This window comes from Scatophagus argus, chromosome 22, assembly GCF_020382885.2.
Source record: "Scatophagus argus isolate fScaArg1 chromosome 22, fScaArg1.pri, whole genome shotgun sequence".
Taxonomy (NCBI): domain Eukaryota; kingdom Metazoa; phylum Chordata; class Actinopteri; family Scatophagidae; genus Scatophagus; species Scatophagus argus.
The window spans coordinates 15267132-15284348 of NC_058514.1; the positions used below are offsets into that span (position 1 = coordinate 15267132).

Below are 17217 nucleotides of genomic sequence, written 5' to 3' on the forward strand. Positions count from 1 at the left end.
CAATTGTGAGCTTGTGTAACACGTTGTGTAACGTTATGGCTAACATGCTAGCAAACAGTTGCCTGTTTACAAATCCAGCAGAAAATATCTGTATTAAAGCTTATAAGTCAGGTGTTTTAGCTAATTAGCTACAGGAAGAGACGATGATAAGGTGGTGAGAGTGCCAAAATGGCAAAGCTGTGGCGATGAAAGTCAAACAATGAGTTCAAGGGGGCTGAAACACTTTGTAGCGCTGAGGCTCTCTGCAGAGCGGGGGGATCACCCTCTGGCGCTCTGTCTCTATGAATCATCCATGACACATTACATATAGTCATCTGATATGTGATTCACAGAAGTGTTTCTATTTCCCATGAAGTGCATGAACTCTTTTTTGAAAAAGCAAACACTACCTCATTTTTTTAAGATTTGATCAACCTTTTCTGATGCAGTGCTTCCAAATGTGACAAAAATACATTGGTGGGAACACCACTGTCACATCACCTCGTGCCCAGAATTAGGTGTCACTTCCACATTATGGTAAAAGAGATACTGAGAGACTGAGTCAGACCAGTCAGGGAAGTTTCAGCTTCCCCCAGTTTATCTGATCCTTTGTGGTGAAGCCCTTCCGCTGTCTGCAGCCACAGAGCAACTCAAATACTGAACCTGAAGGCAGTTTGCTGCTGTCAGTCTGTGTTTGTGGAGGTTTTTGGTTAAGCGAGATGAGTGTCAAATGATTTGGCGGTGACGGATCACTGACAGCAGGCTCAGCTGTCTGCGTCCGTCAATAATCGACCCACAGCTCTTTCAGTAGCGCAGATGAGCTGCTGAGAGAGAAGTTTCTGGTACGCTGGAGAGAGGGTCCTGATGTGTTTGTGTCTGGACCGGTCCTCAGCTGGCTCATTTTGCTGTTTATGCTTAAAGAGATTAAGTGGTGCTGTTTAAAGCTGCATGTGCTTGTTACATAAAGTGCGAGATCTGCAAAAGAGCCGCTTTGTTATGTAACAGCAGCTGGTTAAATTAATAGGGTGTGTGGCATCTTAAAATCAACCTCAGCCGCTTAATTCGTCGGATCATCAGCGCCTCCAAATAAACAACCGCTTTCTTCCTTTGCATGGATGAAAGGCAAACAAAGATAAGATTAGGTTTAATTTAAGGAGGGTTTCTACTCAGTTGACTGTTTAGAAAACATGGAGAGAGAGAGAGAGAGAGAGGAAATGATATATAATAAAGGATATGGCTTTGATATTAGCAAACATTAACACCACTGAATGATAGGAGAGTGTCTCATTTTCTCAGCCTCTCTGTTCACAGTTGCAAAGGCTGAGCTACTTTGCTGCCCACAAACTTAACAGCACCCATTTCACTAACTATAATGCTGGTATATGTTCAACTTCCATTAAAGTAAATGGGTGACTGTGTGGAGAGCATGAGCAAATGTTTGGAGAATGCTCTCAGACTCTCAGAGGCAGACATGAGGCCATTACTGGGTTCTGCCAAGCAGAAAAATTAAAAGGGAAGATAATTTGCCTCATTCCAGCAAAGACATAGCATTTCACAGTTGGCTGAAATTAAACTGTCTTTATGCCCTTTTTTTTTTGTATCTTTCTAGTGATCACTTTACTTATCTTGCATCATCACCAAACTACATATCGGCATAAACAGAGCAGCCCACCCAGTCCTAAATCCTTTAAACCCAGCATGTTTATTAAAACATTTGAGAGGCTCTTGTGGACCATTTGTCAGCTCCTCCAAATGGAAATCACAGACCTGACAAAGTGAGGTGTTTCTCTCAATAAAGACTTTCTGTCAACAAATAAGATCATTCAAACTCAGGGCCAGGCAGCGATGTCGCAGTTTGAAAAAATAAATCCTGACTGATCCCTACACTGGAAATGTTTCTCTTGGCAAATATAAGGAACTGACTGTTTAGTTAAGAGTTAAGCATGAGCATAAATCACTAGGTATCTCCTTCTCCTGCGTTCATTTGGGGCACTCCTCTATTTAGTGTCGTGTGAGTCATAAGACCTAGCCCAATGCGGACGTGCAAAATGTTGTGTCTATATTTTTAAGATTATTAAAAGAATATCTTAACATTTTAGGAAACATTTGTTTACTGGTTGAGAGTTGGATTAGAGGAACCACTTGTCACCTAACGCTGTCATATCCATCCCTTCACCACAAAGCTATAGCCAACAGCTAGTTAAGTTAGTTCAGAATGAAAACCATAGATGTGTAACAGAACTAGATACCTGAATTTGAGACGGCGCCTATTCAGTGCATACAGCAAAGGTTTTCTAGCTTCCATCTTCCTTTTCCCTCTGGCTTCCCACTTGGCCCATGGGCTTTACATTGTGATGAAGTCAGCTTTAGAAATATAAAACCTCTATGGATGAAAAAAAATGTAACAAAGATGGTAATTGTCCTTGTTTGCAGTTTAAAATGTCAACAGTTTTACAGACATCTCTGACAATTTTGGTCAATGGACGCAGTGAGTGGGCACTGGGCAAAACTGAAAGCAAGGTTGAGTGACATCATCGTTATATCAGGGTCTAAATGATATGCTCATGATGAAAACTGGTAGCCAGTTAGCTTAGCTTAGCTTAGCATGAGTGGCAGCAGGCACAAGTATAAACATTTCTCTCTGCCTCCAGTCTTTACGCTAAGCTAAAGCAGCTGTTCTCATCTAAGGTGACAGTAAAGCGATTCACTGCATCTCCCAAACTAACATTTGAAGTCGTGTTGAAGAAAAATAAAGACATAAAACTGAAAACGAAAGTCAGTTGCAAATCTTACACAGATCTTTATTGTTCTTTTAATTACATACAGCTCAAGGCAAACAAGTTGCCCATTCTCTTTTCTTTGTTCCACCGCATCAATAAAAAACACATTGTGCTCACATACAAAATCCTTGTTCTTTATCTCCCTTCCCCTACGTTCTTTAGCCATTAATTTACACACTTGATTTTTACCATCTCTCATCCATCTATGTGCAAGACATAACATCAACTTATAGACAAAGCTAAAGGAAGTTATCATCTTGCACTGACAATCTATTTCAGTTCTAAAACTCAGCTTTATCCATCTTTGCTCTTTTTCTCTTCAGCCTTCAACAACATTCTCTTATTTCCATCAACCAGTCTTTTCCACATTTAACTGTCCTGTCCCTCAGGAAAGGTAAATACATCCTGCTGCCTGCACTGGTGCAAGCAGTGTCCATAACCAAAGTTCCACGCAAGATGCTACACTGAAAAGTGATGTTTCATTCTGAAAAGTCAGCTTTTTAAAAACCAACATGGCTCAGTTCAAAATTTTGTTTCAAAACAAAACTCCCCATCTCTCCTGACATGATCTGAAAATATAAAATTTGCTATCATTAGGCTTAATAGCAATGTCTTTGTTCTAACAGAAAGAAACCGAAATTTCATCAGTTACTGGATTTAAACTAATGCCTCTGACTGCAGTAAATGCAAAAAATAAAATAGTGTCCTGATCCCAATAACTGTCATTAAAGGAATGTATAAAAATAAGACGCCTCTTGTGACTGATCGAAAAATCAGACTTCAACAGAGAAATTTCAATCTTTATGTAAAACATCTCACCTTCTTTTGAGGACTCTCTTTCTTTCTTTCCTGCTAAACATGCTCAAATTTTCAAATAACTTCACCTAAAAGCTAAAACAGTGCTGCTTTATGATACCTAAAAAAATACTACAATAAATTTTTGAATATAAAAATGTAAATCTTTCATTAGCCCCCCCCCCGATAAGGTCTAAAATAATGCTTAAATATCAAATTAATAGTAAACAAGATTGAATGCACCACCTCTATCTTCAAGAAATCAACAAACTCACTCACACACAGATTCACATGTGAAACGTGTGTTTGCCTCCCATTGTGCTTCCCTTTTTAGAGCTGGTGGAAGCCGTGCACTTCTCTCCAGAATACTGTGTCTCTGTGGGATGCACTTGGATGGAGGGGTAAGGTAAATAGCTGCCGAAGAGGACGGTAACACAGAACACTGCTGTAATTATATTCACACGCACAGACACACATAAATACAAGTCCCACATTTTTCTGCGTTGTTTTTTTTAACAGTTATGTACAAAAAATGTCCGCTCAGGAGTCCACTTTCTCCTTTCACTACAGTTCACACCATAGTCTCTTTTCTCTTCCCTAAAGAATACAAAGACTTCTTGTCCTTTTTGGTTTTGTGTGTTGTGGGAGAGGAGAGTGGCGACGATGTCGATGACGAAGATGATGAGCAGGATGAAGGGGATGTTGTGGTGGGGCTGGGGGCTGTGCTGTTGCATGGTGAGCTAGGTGCAGACTGAGAAGTCGGCTGTGGGCAGTTCTCATCTGCTTCCTCCATGTGGACGATAGCCGAGGCGGAGGAAGGGCGGCGCTTGGAGCGAGCGTCGCTTGCAGACGGGGAGGGTGTGGAGGGCTCGCTGAGAGGCCGGTGGACGGAAATGGCGCTGCGGAGGCAGTTGAGCCATTGCTGCTTGTGGAAAACATCGTTAACTTGCAGTGTGTGGGACTGCGCGTGGCTTGGGTCTTGGGATCGCACACGGAAAATGTTTTTGGCTGTAGAGAAATTGGGAAAGAAAAGTACAATTAGAAACTTAATATATTTGATGGGAGACAAACTATAGCCTTGCATCAACAGCTTAAAACTTTATGACTTGGACAGAGGTCTCACCTTTGTCTGCGTTGCTGAAAGCTCCTCTGAAGGAGCCGCCCATTCGGACATCTCCATCCTGCAGGTCCTCCAACACAAGATCCTGCACTGGGATTGGCTGCCGGTAAACCTGGAAACAGTGACGCTCATTCCTGGTGACGGGGCGGGTCAGAACCAGCAGCTCAGTGAACAGGAACACATGCAACTTCTGAAAACCAAACAAACAAACAAAAAATTAAAACCAGAGAACTGAATTAAGTAAATAAATGATCAACAAGATAAAGGATGTTTACTGCTGCCAAAGTTCATACTAGTTTGGTTAAATTGTAGGATGGCTGGGGAGGCAGCAAAGCAGGCAGTTATGGCCTGATTGCCTAAAATGAGATGTGAGGCTTATGTTGATGAGTGAAGAGGCAGCCAAAGTGTGTGTGTGTGTGTGTGTGTGTTTTGCTCACCGTGCCGCTCTTGTTACGAAGTTCCCCATGACACTGCAGGCTTTTGCACTGCTCGATGCGAGTGTCTTTCTGCCTGTCATCGAGATACTCCAACTTGTCAATGTAGTACTGGCACTCAGACTCTCCCTTCTTCATGTTGATGTCTGACAGCACACCCTGGATGATGGTGATCTGAACACAACAGAATCTCAATATTAACTTCAGCCATGTTTTGAGTCAAAGACAAAGATAAAACCACATCAAGAATTATTTCCAACAAGTCTGTTTCCTCGACTCACCGCTTCATCCAGGCTGGCAGCATCTGGGTGCTCTGGTGGAGTGTGTTTCAGAATCTCTTTGAGCAGCAGTGGGTACTTGACCAGGCGAGACCGTGGGATGTCGAGGAAGCACCACAGGTCCAGCTTCCTGCTGAAGGGTGACTCAAGGCAGCGCTGCAGGAAGTCCTGCACCCTCCGGTCCTGCTTTTTCTGGTCTAGCAGGGCCTTGGCTGCCAGCTGGTTGCTGCAGTAGTCCTTGTAGGCGTTGAGCCTGGGCAGCTAGAGGGGAGGAGGGAAACTTTTACTAATGCCGCTTTTCTTACTGGAAACCCAGATGTGTTTTAGCAGAATCAAAGCAGTTAAGGAACTTAGTTGCATGACACTTACCCAGTTTACAACAATCTGTCCGATCTCGCCCACAGTCCCATCAGCCCCTGTGGCTTTGGAGAGCTGCGCCAGGAGGTCCTCATGCAGGGGGATGTAGGCATCCAGGTTGCCAAAGATATGAGTGAGCTCCTCCTCAGACATAATGGAGAGTTTCAGCATCGGGTCATGGTACGCCTGTGTACGGGAGAAGAGCCAAAACGGTCAAATAACAACATCCCATTAGGGCAAGCAGGGATAGATCCTAAGAATACTTCTTGAAGAGCTTTAAGGGTACAAGAGAAAGACAGAGGAATAATTCCTGTCTTTTTATAGTTTCTGGCTTGGCTATGTGGAGAGCCTGCCAGACTTTGATTTAATCTGTTTGCTTTATATGTACTCCCTCTGCCTCAAAGATTTAAAAGTACAAACCTTGCGTGCGAGCTGGAGGTCCTCAATCAGGTCCTGTTCTCCACGAGACAGCTCAAATATGGCCTGAGGAAAGGGAGGAGGAGGGACAAAAAGATATTTTTTTTTAGGATGTCATTATATTATTGCAAATGACAGCCATGAGACCATATCTAAAACTGCCCTGGTGCCAAATGGCTGAGGTAAACTTTGAACTCTTTGTTCTTGCTCTTTGAGTTTAAAACTGTACAACACTTACAGCTTTTGACAGTTGGCCGGGATGTCTGATATATGTAGAACAAGTGGAAAGGTAAGGTAAAAGAGCGCTAGTTTGTTGGCTTGTCAGCTGTATGTGAGCTTACACAGATTGGGAAATGATCTCTGGGTGGCTTTTAGCCCCATTTAGAGCACTTGACACGAATACTACAGAGACATGTGAAACTACTCTGGTAGACAGGTGTAATTCACCGCTGTCTGGATTTCTGACATGGGACACTCAGTTTATCTACAACTACACTTCCCCATAAGTCCCATAAGGTCATAACTATGGTCTACAAGCTGCTCGACTTGGTTCTTACTATATATTCATGCGTGAGTGCTGATTCTCACCTCCTGCCGCTTAATCTCTTTGGTGGAGAAAGTTCCTTTCTGGTGAACGTCTAGAGTCTCCGACCACAACGTGCTGTTCCTCCTTTTGGGCGGTGTAGGGGCCGCTGCCTTGCTGCAGGGCTTCTGGGGCACGCCCGGCGACTTGCCATCGCCCCGGAACGAGGCCTGCAGATGGGAAAGCGAAAGCCCAAGATGTCAACCATTGTTGCAAATGGAAGAGAAGTTGTATACTGCAACATGCAGAACAGCAAATGCGTGCCCCTTGCCCCGAGTTGCTCAGGATGTCACAGGAGCTCACCTGGATGGTTTGGCCGAAGCGCCGGACGGCCCCATTCTTCACCGGAGAAATTAGGTTGGCTAGCGACGTCACCCTGCCGAGAGGACGGACACGCTTGTTGCTGGGTTCCTGAAGAGGCAAGAGACAAAGGAAAGAGAGATTAGTCAAGCAATTTTATCATAGCTCATGTCACAGAAAAGACTAATTTTTCATTCTGTGAAGTGACACAGAACGAATTGATCAGTAATGCCAAGTGTGAGGGACCTCAGCAGTAAGTCCAAGCGCTCCCTTGTGAGATCCTTGTGGTAAAACACATCAAGTCAAGTAATAAATCCTCATTATTGACTCCACTCCCTGCTTTGGGGCGAGGAAATAGGAGCAGTTGGAGCCGGGGTCGAGCCGCAGGCAGACAGACTGGCGGACCAGTGGACAGACAGAGATACTGGAGAAGAAAGCAGCTCCAGCAGCTGTTGGCTCCATCATGTGAAGAGTCTTGAGCCAGACCAGCCCACTGAGCACAAAGACCCTCTCTGACTGCTGATTTGGAGGGGAAGGGGGTCTGGAGGAATGCCAGGAATGCACGAGACCCTGCTCTCAGCTGTTCAACACCCCTCCCCGCACACAGCTAAAACACCAGTTGAGTGTGGACCTGTACCATTGCTCAAACACTGTGAGAAAAACGCTTCCTGGTTGCTACAACTCTTTAGCTGCCTTTCCCACAGAGACAAAACAGCAAGGACAGTGTGGCAGTGTGTCAGGACAGTTCAGTCAAACAGACCACCGCTGTGAGTTGGGGAAAGGAGCAGCAGTCATAAACAGACAGTGAATCTATCCCCTCTTTATTGTTTACACAGCACAGCGTGGCAGGGGGTACACAGGAGTGTTTATGGCTGCAAGTCAAGACAGGCTCTTCAACAGTCTCTCGCGTGAGAGCAGCACTACACCTGGGCCAGGTGACCCCCTCCCCCTCACCCAGCCCTGAGGCTGGGAGAAAGGAGAGAGCAGCTTGGCCTTGTGCCAACAACAACAACAGACTGCAGAAATCAAAGAGCTGAAGATCTGAGGTAATGATTCGACGCTCAGACCCTCTTCAAAAACATGACACCATGAGACAACCACAGCCATAATTTGCATTTCCAAAGTTTGCACTCACCACAAAACATTTTTCATTTGTGGAACTTCACAGTAATGAGGGCGCTATAATCCACCACTGCACAGCTAAAAGCTTGTGTTTTCTCCTGACTCAGGCCAAATGGGATTTTGCCTTGGCTCAGCGAATCTGGGAAACAGAGCAGCTATTGAGGCTCCAGGCTCTGCGGACACAGCTGTGGAACAGATCCGCACAGTCTGTTGTGGCTTGTGAGATGCTGTTGCTGTGGTCAAGTCACAGTCTGGTGTAGTCAGGGTCTCTACATTGGACCAGAATAGTCAGACAGCCTTGACAACGTAACAAGCCCTCTAGTGGCAGCAGGCGTCAAAGAGGCATGCAACATCAGCTGCTTTGACTGTGGTCAACATGAAAAGACAGAAATGTTTTACTAGTCTGTTGGGACTAGATTTGCCTGACTCGAAACCGTTTATTATCAGCAGAAAAATATAATAAAAAACAAGTTACAGGAGGGTGGGGGGGTTTCTAGAGTCAATACTGGAAACTTCTGATTAACATAAGGACACTAGTTCCAATCTTTGTTTATCAGCTGTAAAGTGAAACGGACAGCTGGGGAAAGTTACTATTTCTGGCAGTTATGGCCAGTCTGGCTCACTTCAGGAAACCAGACAGATCCGGGGTTTGTGCTGCAGCTTTGGATAACTATCATAAGTGGAACAATGACCCTCCAGACACACATACTACACATGTGCGGTGTGCTCCTTAAACTCCTAGGATTACAGCTTCATAAAACACCAGAAGTTTTTTTTTTGTTTTTAGGTATCCAAAAGGCTCTCTTTCAGTGCTTTCCCCTTTGATGTAACTTTGTGCTTGTGCTGTGAGCTAATACCCCAGATGTGTTCCTGCGATTACACCACAGCTTGAGTTGATAGGAGAGGCTGAGAACAGAACAGCCAGACCATAAATGAAAGTGTCGAGGTCATCAATAAGTCGGCACGGGACAAAAAAATGTGTAAGCCTAAAAGTTGGGCAATTCTCTGACTTCATTCATGAACGGTCCCCAGACTTCCCCTTTACTGTCAATGAAGCCACATGTTCCTGAAATCTCTTCCGAAACAAAAGCATGCAAACCTCAGAATAGGAAGGAAGAAGCCAAAGGGGCGACTCTGAAAAGTACAGAAAGCACTGCTATTTTTCAAAACCATTGTCCCTTTGGCTTGTGTTTGCAGCTGAAGGCATGTCTTCAGGCTGCTTTTTTGAATTTGCACCAACAATAACCTGATCTAACTTCAAATGTTAAAAGGTCAAAATTAATCCAAGACAGGACTGAAATAAAAGGATGTAGCCATGTTGACTAAGAGTACACCCCTGCTGTTTCACTGTTTGGAATCTCCTTACTGTCCTGATCCCTTCATATCCCACCATGGCTGAGCAGCCTGCTGGGATGCATATTTAAAATCAGACAGGGAATACGCAACACTGAGGGGGGGTCAGTTCAATGTTTACAGCTCCATTGTAATTCCCCATGATTAACTTTTTCAGGTTAGGCAGTATCTCCACAATTGGGTTTAGTGCCCAGGCACAAAGTTCATGCCGGCACACACATTGTGTGCTTAAGAGAGATAAAAAACAGGGTGAGGTGCTGATTCACTCACAATCTGACAGAAAGGTATGACTTCATCTTAACGCGTTCCGGTCAAACATTTACTGACCCAAGTAAGAACTAAACGCAGAAGAAACACCACCAACCAAAATGTGTGTTTTTGCATCTTACCTCTGACTCTTTGTTGGCTTGGTTCTGGTAGTCTATCACTTGCAAAGTCCGTTTGATAGGCACCAAGCTACCCAGTTCATCGTAAGCCACCATAGCTTTCAGTAAAAACACAATATCCTTTTTTTTTTTTTAATCCTGCTGTGTCAGCTCCAAGTAATCCACATCAGAGAAAAAAAGCAGATGAAAATCAAGGATTGCGTGAGAGTATATCAAAATCGAAATAAATAGAGGCGCCTTCTCCCTATGTGTCTTCTTCTTCCCTCATGGAACAGGGCTTTCTGAACACTCACCTCACACTCTCTTTCTAAAGTTTGGTCTGAGGGAGACTGAGGGAGGGAGGGCTTTATACCGGTAGGAGAGACAGGGGAGGAGCAAGCCTCCTCTCAGCCAGATGAAGAGGTATCGGGTTTACTTGGAACTGAGGAAAATTGCCCGTAGGTTCTGTTGATCCATACACTCAGAGTGAAAACAGTAGTGAGAATCTTTAAGATCACGTTTAAGGCTTATTGTTTAAACAGAGTTGACACAAATAACTCTGATGAGGGCAAATGAAAATGAACTGAAACATGTCTAACGTAATATGTTTTTCTCCTAAGAGAAGTGGGCTTTCAGTAGAGCCTATTATAACTATTAAGGGTAATTCTATCAGCAAATATAAAACTGCACGTTTAACAGTAAACATATGTGATAGTACTAGATAGATTATTGTTAGTAACATAAAATTAATTGGCCACAATTTTTAGAATCATTTAAATCATTTATCAAGCAAATAATGTGAGGATATATTGCTTTACTCCATTTATATCTTTGCAAATTTTTGGACTTAAGATTGAACAAAATGAGCAACTTGATGATTGGTGATGGAAAATTATGCTTGGCATTTTTCAGTATTTTCTGACATTTTATTTCCTTAAAAAGTAATTTAAAAAACTGACAGATTAATTAATAATGAATACAGTTGCTATTAACAAACACAGCTTCAGTTCTAACTTTTTTATATGCGATACAGTCATGATGACATAAAAGTCAAAATGACCATTGCACATACACCTACAAGTAAGATTTAATGCTGCAATATTTCACATTTTCAAACAGTGTCTTCCACTAAAACTAAAATCATTATGCTAAATATGCTAAACTTCTACCAGTTCTGGTGTCAGGCACTAAAATGTTTGAAACTAAATGGCTGTTTAATCTTCTTTAAACAAACTACACAGTAATTATTGCATGGCCATTTCTTGTTAGCTTATTAATCAAAGTGGTTTCTGCTTTGAGGAGCAATACTCTCTGATCTTTACTTTAAACAGAGCTGTTATCAGTCTCATCAGATGAACTGGGGGAGGTGATCAATTAGAATATCAATAGCAGGGGCACTGTAACACATTCAGCCAGATGTTTAAACTGAAACCTGTATACTGAATAGGACTGGGGGTGTAGGGTGCGACTACCACCCATATGTTGATTGCTCTAATGGGGCAGAAAAGGCTAACCAGTTTCAGTGAAGACAAAACTCTCTCTAAAGTTGGAACGAAACCTTTTTCCACACATGTGTAGACACTAACAGATTCAGCCAGACAGGAAGATGCACACATGGCTGAAGGACAACCACACCTGAAGCTACAGATTCTATACACCCATACAGCTGGTGCACAAATGCACAGCAAAAAGTGGAGGTGTCAGGCTTGATGGGGCGGCTAATGTGAATGAGCTGTAAGGCAGGGTGTCACAATGTGTGCGAATGGTTTGGGCAAATGGACAAGCCTGTGCATGGCTCTACTTTGTCCTCCTGGGTCAACACGGAGGTGTTAAACAGGACACTGGCTTCATGCTGTTGCTGTGTGTGTGTATGTTTGGGGGGGGGGGGGGGCAGATGCAAATTGTATAGATGTTTGTTCTTTGAGTTTGTTGACAAAGTGGTCAGCAGGGCTCATCTGCTGCAGACCAACAGGATGCTGAACCCCAGTTGTGTCACCCATATGTCCCCAAAACAAAGAGTCAGAATCAAGTGACTTCAATATCAGGACAAAAAGGGCTTTTGACTTCAATGAGAAATAAGACAGCAGAGCGAAAAACTATGCAGACAGAGGAGTCAGAGAGGATCTAATAAAAATGAATCTGTCTGTCTGTGTATAGTCTATGCGTGCCTTCAGAAGACACTGCAAGAAGTCCTTCTGTTACTCACTCGGGGAGTACAGGGAGACCTCGGGCTGATTCAGCAGTACGTCTGGCCCAGCCGCCATAAAAACTAAGCGGAACATGGCTCGGCCTGCCTGGCCTTTTCGCCCCTAGTCACGCTGAGCTGCAGCTGCAGTACGGCCATGATTTACACTCCAAAACACACACATACATGCCAGTCTGCGCTCAGAGTGGCGGAGTCTCATGAGTAATGCAGTGAGAGGCAAAGTTTCACCGCTGTCTAACCTATGCCGTGCCAGGGACAGCCTGAGCCTCGAGGCCTGGGGGGGCTGAGCTCAACTAAACCTCCACATCAGCATCAGCGAGTGCAGGATGCGCACAGGCTAATTACAGCTCTGGGAACGCCATAAAGCAAGCAGCTCTGGGCAAAGACACAGCCGAGCACTGAAAGACTTAATGCAACAGGAGGACAGTGGAGGAGCTGCTGCCCTCTGCTGATGGAGGTCAGCAGGAACAGGAAGGGACTGAACATTTAAATCTGATCTGTCACTTCAAGAAAAATCTTGTATTTTGATTTCTATTTTTGAAAGATTTTAACTACTACTAGTATTAATCTGGGAAGTTTTTGTTCAGAGGGCAAGAAACTATAAATACCTCCACTTGTCTATAGCTACAATTAAATGAAGATGAAAAGACACTGAAGATGCAGACAGTGATCTAATCACACAACAGCTTGTAGAAACAATGAAAACACACAGCTCTCAAACCCAGACTAACATCAGTGTGTTAGTCACAGTTCATTTTTTCTTTTCTTTGTTTTTTTTTTTTTTTTTTGCTTTGTACATGTTCACACGCCCAGAGCAGCCCTGGTTGCTACCAAACACAGCATGGTAACCAAGACTCACAGTGAAACCGCCAACGCTTTAGACAGAACAAACATATTTAATAAAAACATATTTAAGTATCTGACCTCATCAGCTTCACTGATTTCTGTAAATATATGCTTATTTTTAATTTGATGCCAGCAATATGTTTAAAACAAGCCAAGTTAGGGGCAAGAAAAGAGTGGGAAAGGTGTGTAGTGCTCAGAAACCAAAAATCAGTTTGGAAGATTCCACTGCTAAACAAGCTTATTGGTAACAGGTGAAAGTACCTTGACTGGGTGGGAAGGGGAATCCTCAAAAGACTCAGTCGTTCAACAACAAAAGAAAAGGTTCACTTCTTTCAAATAGGACATTACTACAATTCAGCAACATTTCAGAAAAATGTTGGTTAAACACAGTCTGTCCACAAATGACTGCATTCTGTTTATAGTTTTTTTGCAAAACATTCAGCGCTTCTGTGCAAATGGAGACTTTGCAGAATGGTTGCCAGCAGATGATATGCATATCTTTGCTTTCACCCATAGCTGTCTGTGTAGTCTTGCAGCGACAACGTGCAGCACTTTCAGTTAAAGGGTAATAGAAAACAATTTTTATTTTCATGCTCTGAGAATTTCAGTGAATACATGGTTCAGTTACAGATCAGGTGATTAGAGTCAAAACAACATGTGCGTCACTTACACAGAAAGCCTTATTGTGACAACATTTCTGTTCCTGGGCATGAGCTAAAGGTAAGACTCTGTGTGGTGAGCAGAATGAAGCCTTTATTCATCTACTAACCCAGTCGAAACCACACAGGGTATAAATCTACAGATTTATGACTTCTTGTGGTATTTATCATCATATCATTCACTCTGTGGTGGTACTGTCAAACTCATCCTGTTGCCTAAAGTTTCAGTTTCTTGAATACCTTTTCAATAGAACATGTTTAAAACAATATGACAGCCACATACAAACAGATCTCCAATCAGATTTTCAACCCAAGGCAGTACAGGCATTAATATCATTCCAAATGTAGGAGGATACATTTGGAGGATGATCCTATTTTATGTGCTGAGGACATTTTTTTTTCTTTTGTTGGCCTGGTATTGAAAGAGTACCATTTTGTTTATATACAAATATTGTGTCGCACATTCCACTGTAAAGATTACCTTTCTTGTACTGTAACTATAGCTATTTCTTTAATATCTCTGAGTATAAGGTCACCATGGACGAAGCTACACATCAGTTTGCAGGACTGCTTCAGGCCATTATTGCATTTTATATGATTTCTGCATCAATTCACAGAACTGTACAGAACTGAAGTACCCTTACACCAATGATTAGCGGAGCAAGAGAAATTTAACCAACAACTTTTAATGTGTTGGATTAATTGTTTCGCTTTTTAAGCAAAAATGCTCAACAATGTACTCATTCCACCTCTCACATTTGAGAATTTGTTGCTTTTCTTTGAAATATACCATACTAGTAAAACACAATTTGAAGACTTTACATTGGGCCCAGGGAAATTGCGACGATCAGCAGACTAATCAACAATGAAAATAATCGTTGTTCATAGCCCCAGCCCCAAAAAATCTAATGACGCACTACACAACAAACCATCATACTGCAGAACAAGTGTTTTCTAAGATGATCCTTGCAACTCAGACTTTTACATAATACCCTATTTAGACTCAGAGCCGAGGGCCAGCAGTATACCGGCAGTCATATGGTTAACAAGGGATTTCTACTATATCTGCCTGTGTGTGTTAACAGTGTGTGCAGAGATTAGACTGTGATGGAAGGGGTTCAATTAGAAAAGAAAATAAAGTCGGTGCAGAGCACTGAGCGCTGCTCTGATTTAAATCAAGGAGTGGTCCCCGAGACACTCCACAACTCTATTTGAGCTTTGTTTAGCTAAACTGTAGCAACTGATCCAACTGGTTACAGAAGCCCAAGCTGTACGTATCAGCTAATCCTCCACCCATGTGAGCACAGGACAAAGACAGCCTATATGGAGACAGAGTAAATGGACAGGGGCCACAGGCTGAGTTGTTTAAGCCATTAGTGCTACCCTCAGCATGAGAAGAGCTGCATACCCAAGAAAGAGCGAATAAATATGACACAAATAAACTTTTGAGATGCATACAGCAGATTTTCATTTCCATGACACACATGGCTGATAGAATAGTGAAATGTGCCTGAAGCTAAAAGGTGTAAAGTTATGACGAGATCGTCCTACATCAGAAAAACACTCATGTATCTTTGTGCGCAAACACGCTCATTTAACACCCACACACAGAATGAGGAGCATTTTCCAGCCCGGCCAGTCCTGTCACTCAGATCTCTGAATCAAGAAACCTGTCTTGGCTTAACTAAAGAGCAGACCTCAACAGGCTGCTCACCAGACAAACACGGGCTTTATCTAGAGGCGATCAGTGATAAGCTCAGCCATTTTGATGATATGCGCTGAATAAACAAAGGAAGTACATCAGATACAGGAAGAGATCAGATATGACACTCATGTTCAGTTACTGTTAGTGTCTTAACAACGAAATAAAGTAGAGTAACACATAATAAAGCTACAGTGGCTTGAACTGGTTCTAGTTTCTTTTTTAAGGCCTTTGTTGCATTGAGTTCTAAGCCCCAACTATGTTTTTTTGTTTAATTCTTGTCTTATTAGTTGTCATTTGTGAACTAAACAAATGGTTTACAAATTAACATAGACAACCAGAGATATCTGAGGAGACAGTACAAGGGACTGCCAGATAATGGTTTACCTTTTTCTGTGATTTTCATCTCGCTTATATCATCTATCTTATAAGCATCTTATAAGCTATCATCTAGCTTATAATTTCCAAAAACATTTTCTTCCACATTTGCTGAATGTCTGATGATGTGTTCTACCTTAAAGTCGAAGCTGCAGAGGCTGACTGCGTCGCCGTCATCCTTCTCTCTGAGCTTCCGCTTCTGTGGAGACACGAACAGGTGGGACGTTAGCTAGAACATTTGACGTGCATCACACATTGGTGTGTCATTAAACAATGTCATGATGTCGTCCATGGACCTTTACACAAGCGCCATGGATTTGAAATACACACTCAAAGTTCTGCCAGATTTCATGTTACGCCCAAGGCAAAATTTGATCTAAATACTAAATTATCCAGATTGGGATCCTCTGGGCAAACACTTTTCACAAACACTTGGAGTTTGGTGTGTTTCTTTCGAGAGTCCTGACTGAAGACAGAGTAAAAAGCCACTGCATATGGAAACAACTAGCATGTCACATTTATTTGCTTTTCTTTGTGCTGTAGTACACATCCTTGTCTGGGGGCCAACAAGAGACTAACATGTAGAGCAATTTACAGCTCCCACATTCCCTGCTCATTCTTCAGACCAATTATGCTAATTTCCCCTGTAGCTCCATTGTAAAGCTACAATAGACAGTGCTGGAGGTCCTACTGGGAACAGGAAAGGGTTAATTGGGCAGTGGGACACTTTAACACCTGCATATGGACTGACTGTCAGTCAGTCAGTCAGCAGGTGAGAACAGCAGTCTGGCCTGTTGAGGCTAAGAGTTGTTAAACTCCTGAGGAGCACTGGTGGCCTGTGGGACCCCCAGGGCTCCGTTACTGCGCTCCATTAACCACAGAGGCCAGACTGCTTCTGGCTGGACACTCAGGACGTGAAGACCTGATTGACCAGCGAGGTGAGGAGGGCCAAAATGGACACATAATGGTCAGGGGTGGCTGACGATGAATGACTGAGCTGTGTGCTTGTTTGTGTTGAAGCGGGCGGTGGTGTGGGACATTTCCTCTCTGGCGGGCTAACCTGTTTGTTTTACCACATCCGTAAAAAAATTTAAAAGCTATCTGCTCAACAATTTCTACTCAGCCACTTAAAATATTTCCCCCTGCACGCATTTCAGGCAGCATTGTGACTGACTACAAGCACTGACACATTAATGAGTAGCATGGTCTGTTCAAAGTTGGTTGCATCTCAATAGGAGGCTGCAAATAACTTTGTGTAGTTCACGTCGACTCAGCAAACTTTCGTTCCGTGCCAAAGCTGAGCCCAGCAGAGAAGTGTCACTGTTGCTGTTAAAGCTGGCTAAGGGATGAAGTGACAATTCAGATACTGAAACAACAATGTACTCAAGGACTAATTTACTTATTGCTCTGTTATGATGCTTTAAAAAAGGTCACACTGTAATAACATCTAGGATTACACCTTTTCAGTAAGCTAACACCTAACAGAATATATCAATATGAAGGGTTTAAATTTACAACTCAGAAAGTATAAAATAATAAACAT

General features: G+C 42.9%; 1 protein-coding gene across 3 annotated transcripts in view; it reads right to left on the minus strand.

Annotated features, from left to right (window-relative positions):
- Nucleotides 1-2755: 2755 nt before the first annotated feature.
- net1 (neuroepithelial cell transforming 1) overlaps nt 2756-17217 on the minus strand; it is a 28855-nt gene continuing 14393 nt past the window's right edge. For 2 of the 3 annotated variants that reach the window (XM_046379218.1, XM_046379219.1), the window contains exons 3-11: nt 15811-15873; nt 7047-7154; nt 6749-6913; nt 6164-6226; nt 5756-5929; nt 5390-5647; nt 5112-5282; nt 4678-4864; nt 2756-4562 (exon numbers count right to left, since the gene is read on the minus strand). In XM_046379218.1, coding sequence (XP_046235174.1) covers nt 4126-4562; nt 4678-4864; nt 5112-5282; nt 5390-5647; nt 5756-5929; nt 6164-6226; nt 6749-6913; nt 7047-7154; nt 15811-15873 — 1626 coding nt within the window. In that variant the 3' untranslated portion in view covers nt 2756-4125. Of the gene's footprint in view, nt 4563-4677; nt 4865-5111; nt 5283-5389; nt 5648-5755; nt 5930-6163; nt 6227-6748; nt 6914-7046; nt 7155-9907; nt 10231-15810; nt 15874-17217 lie in introns of those variants that run through there. The other variant, XM_046379220.1, reaches the window with a different exon arrangement.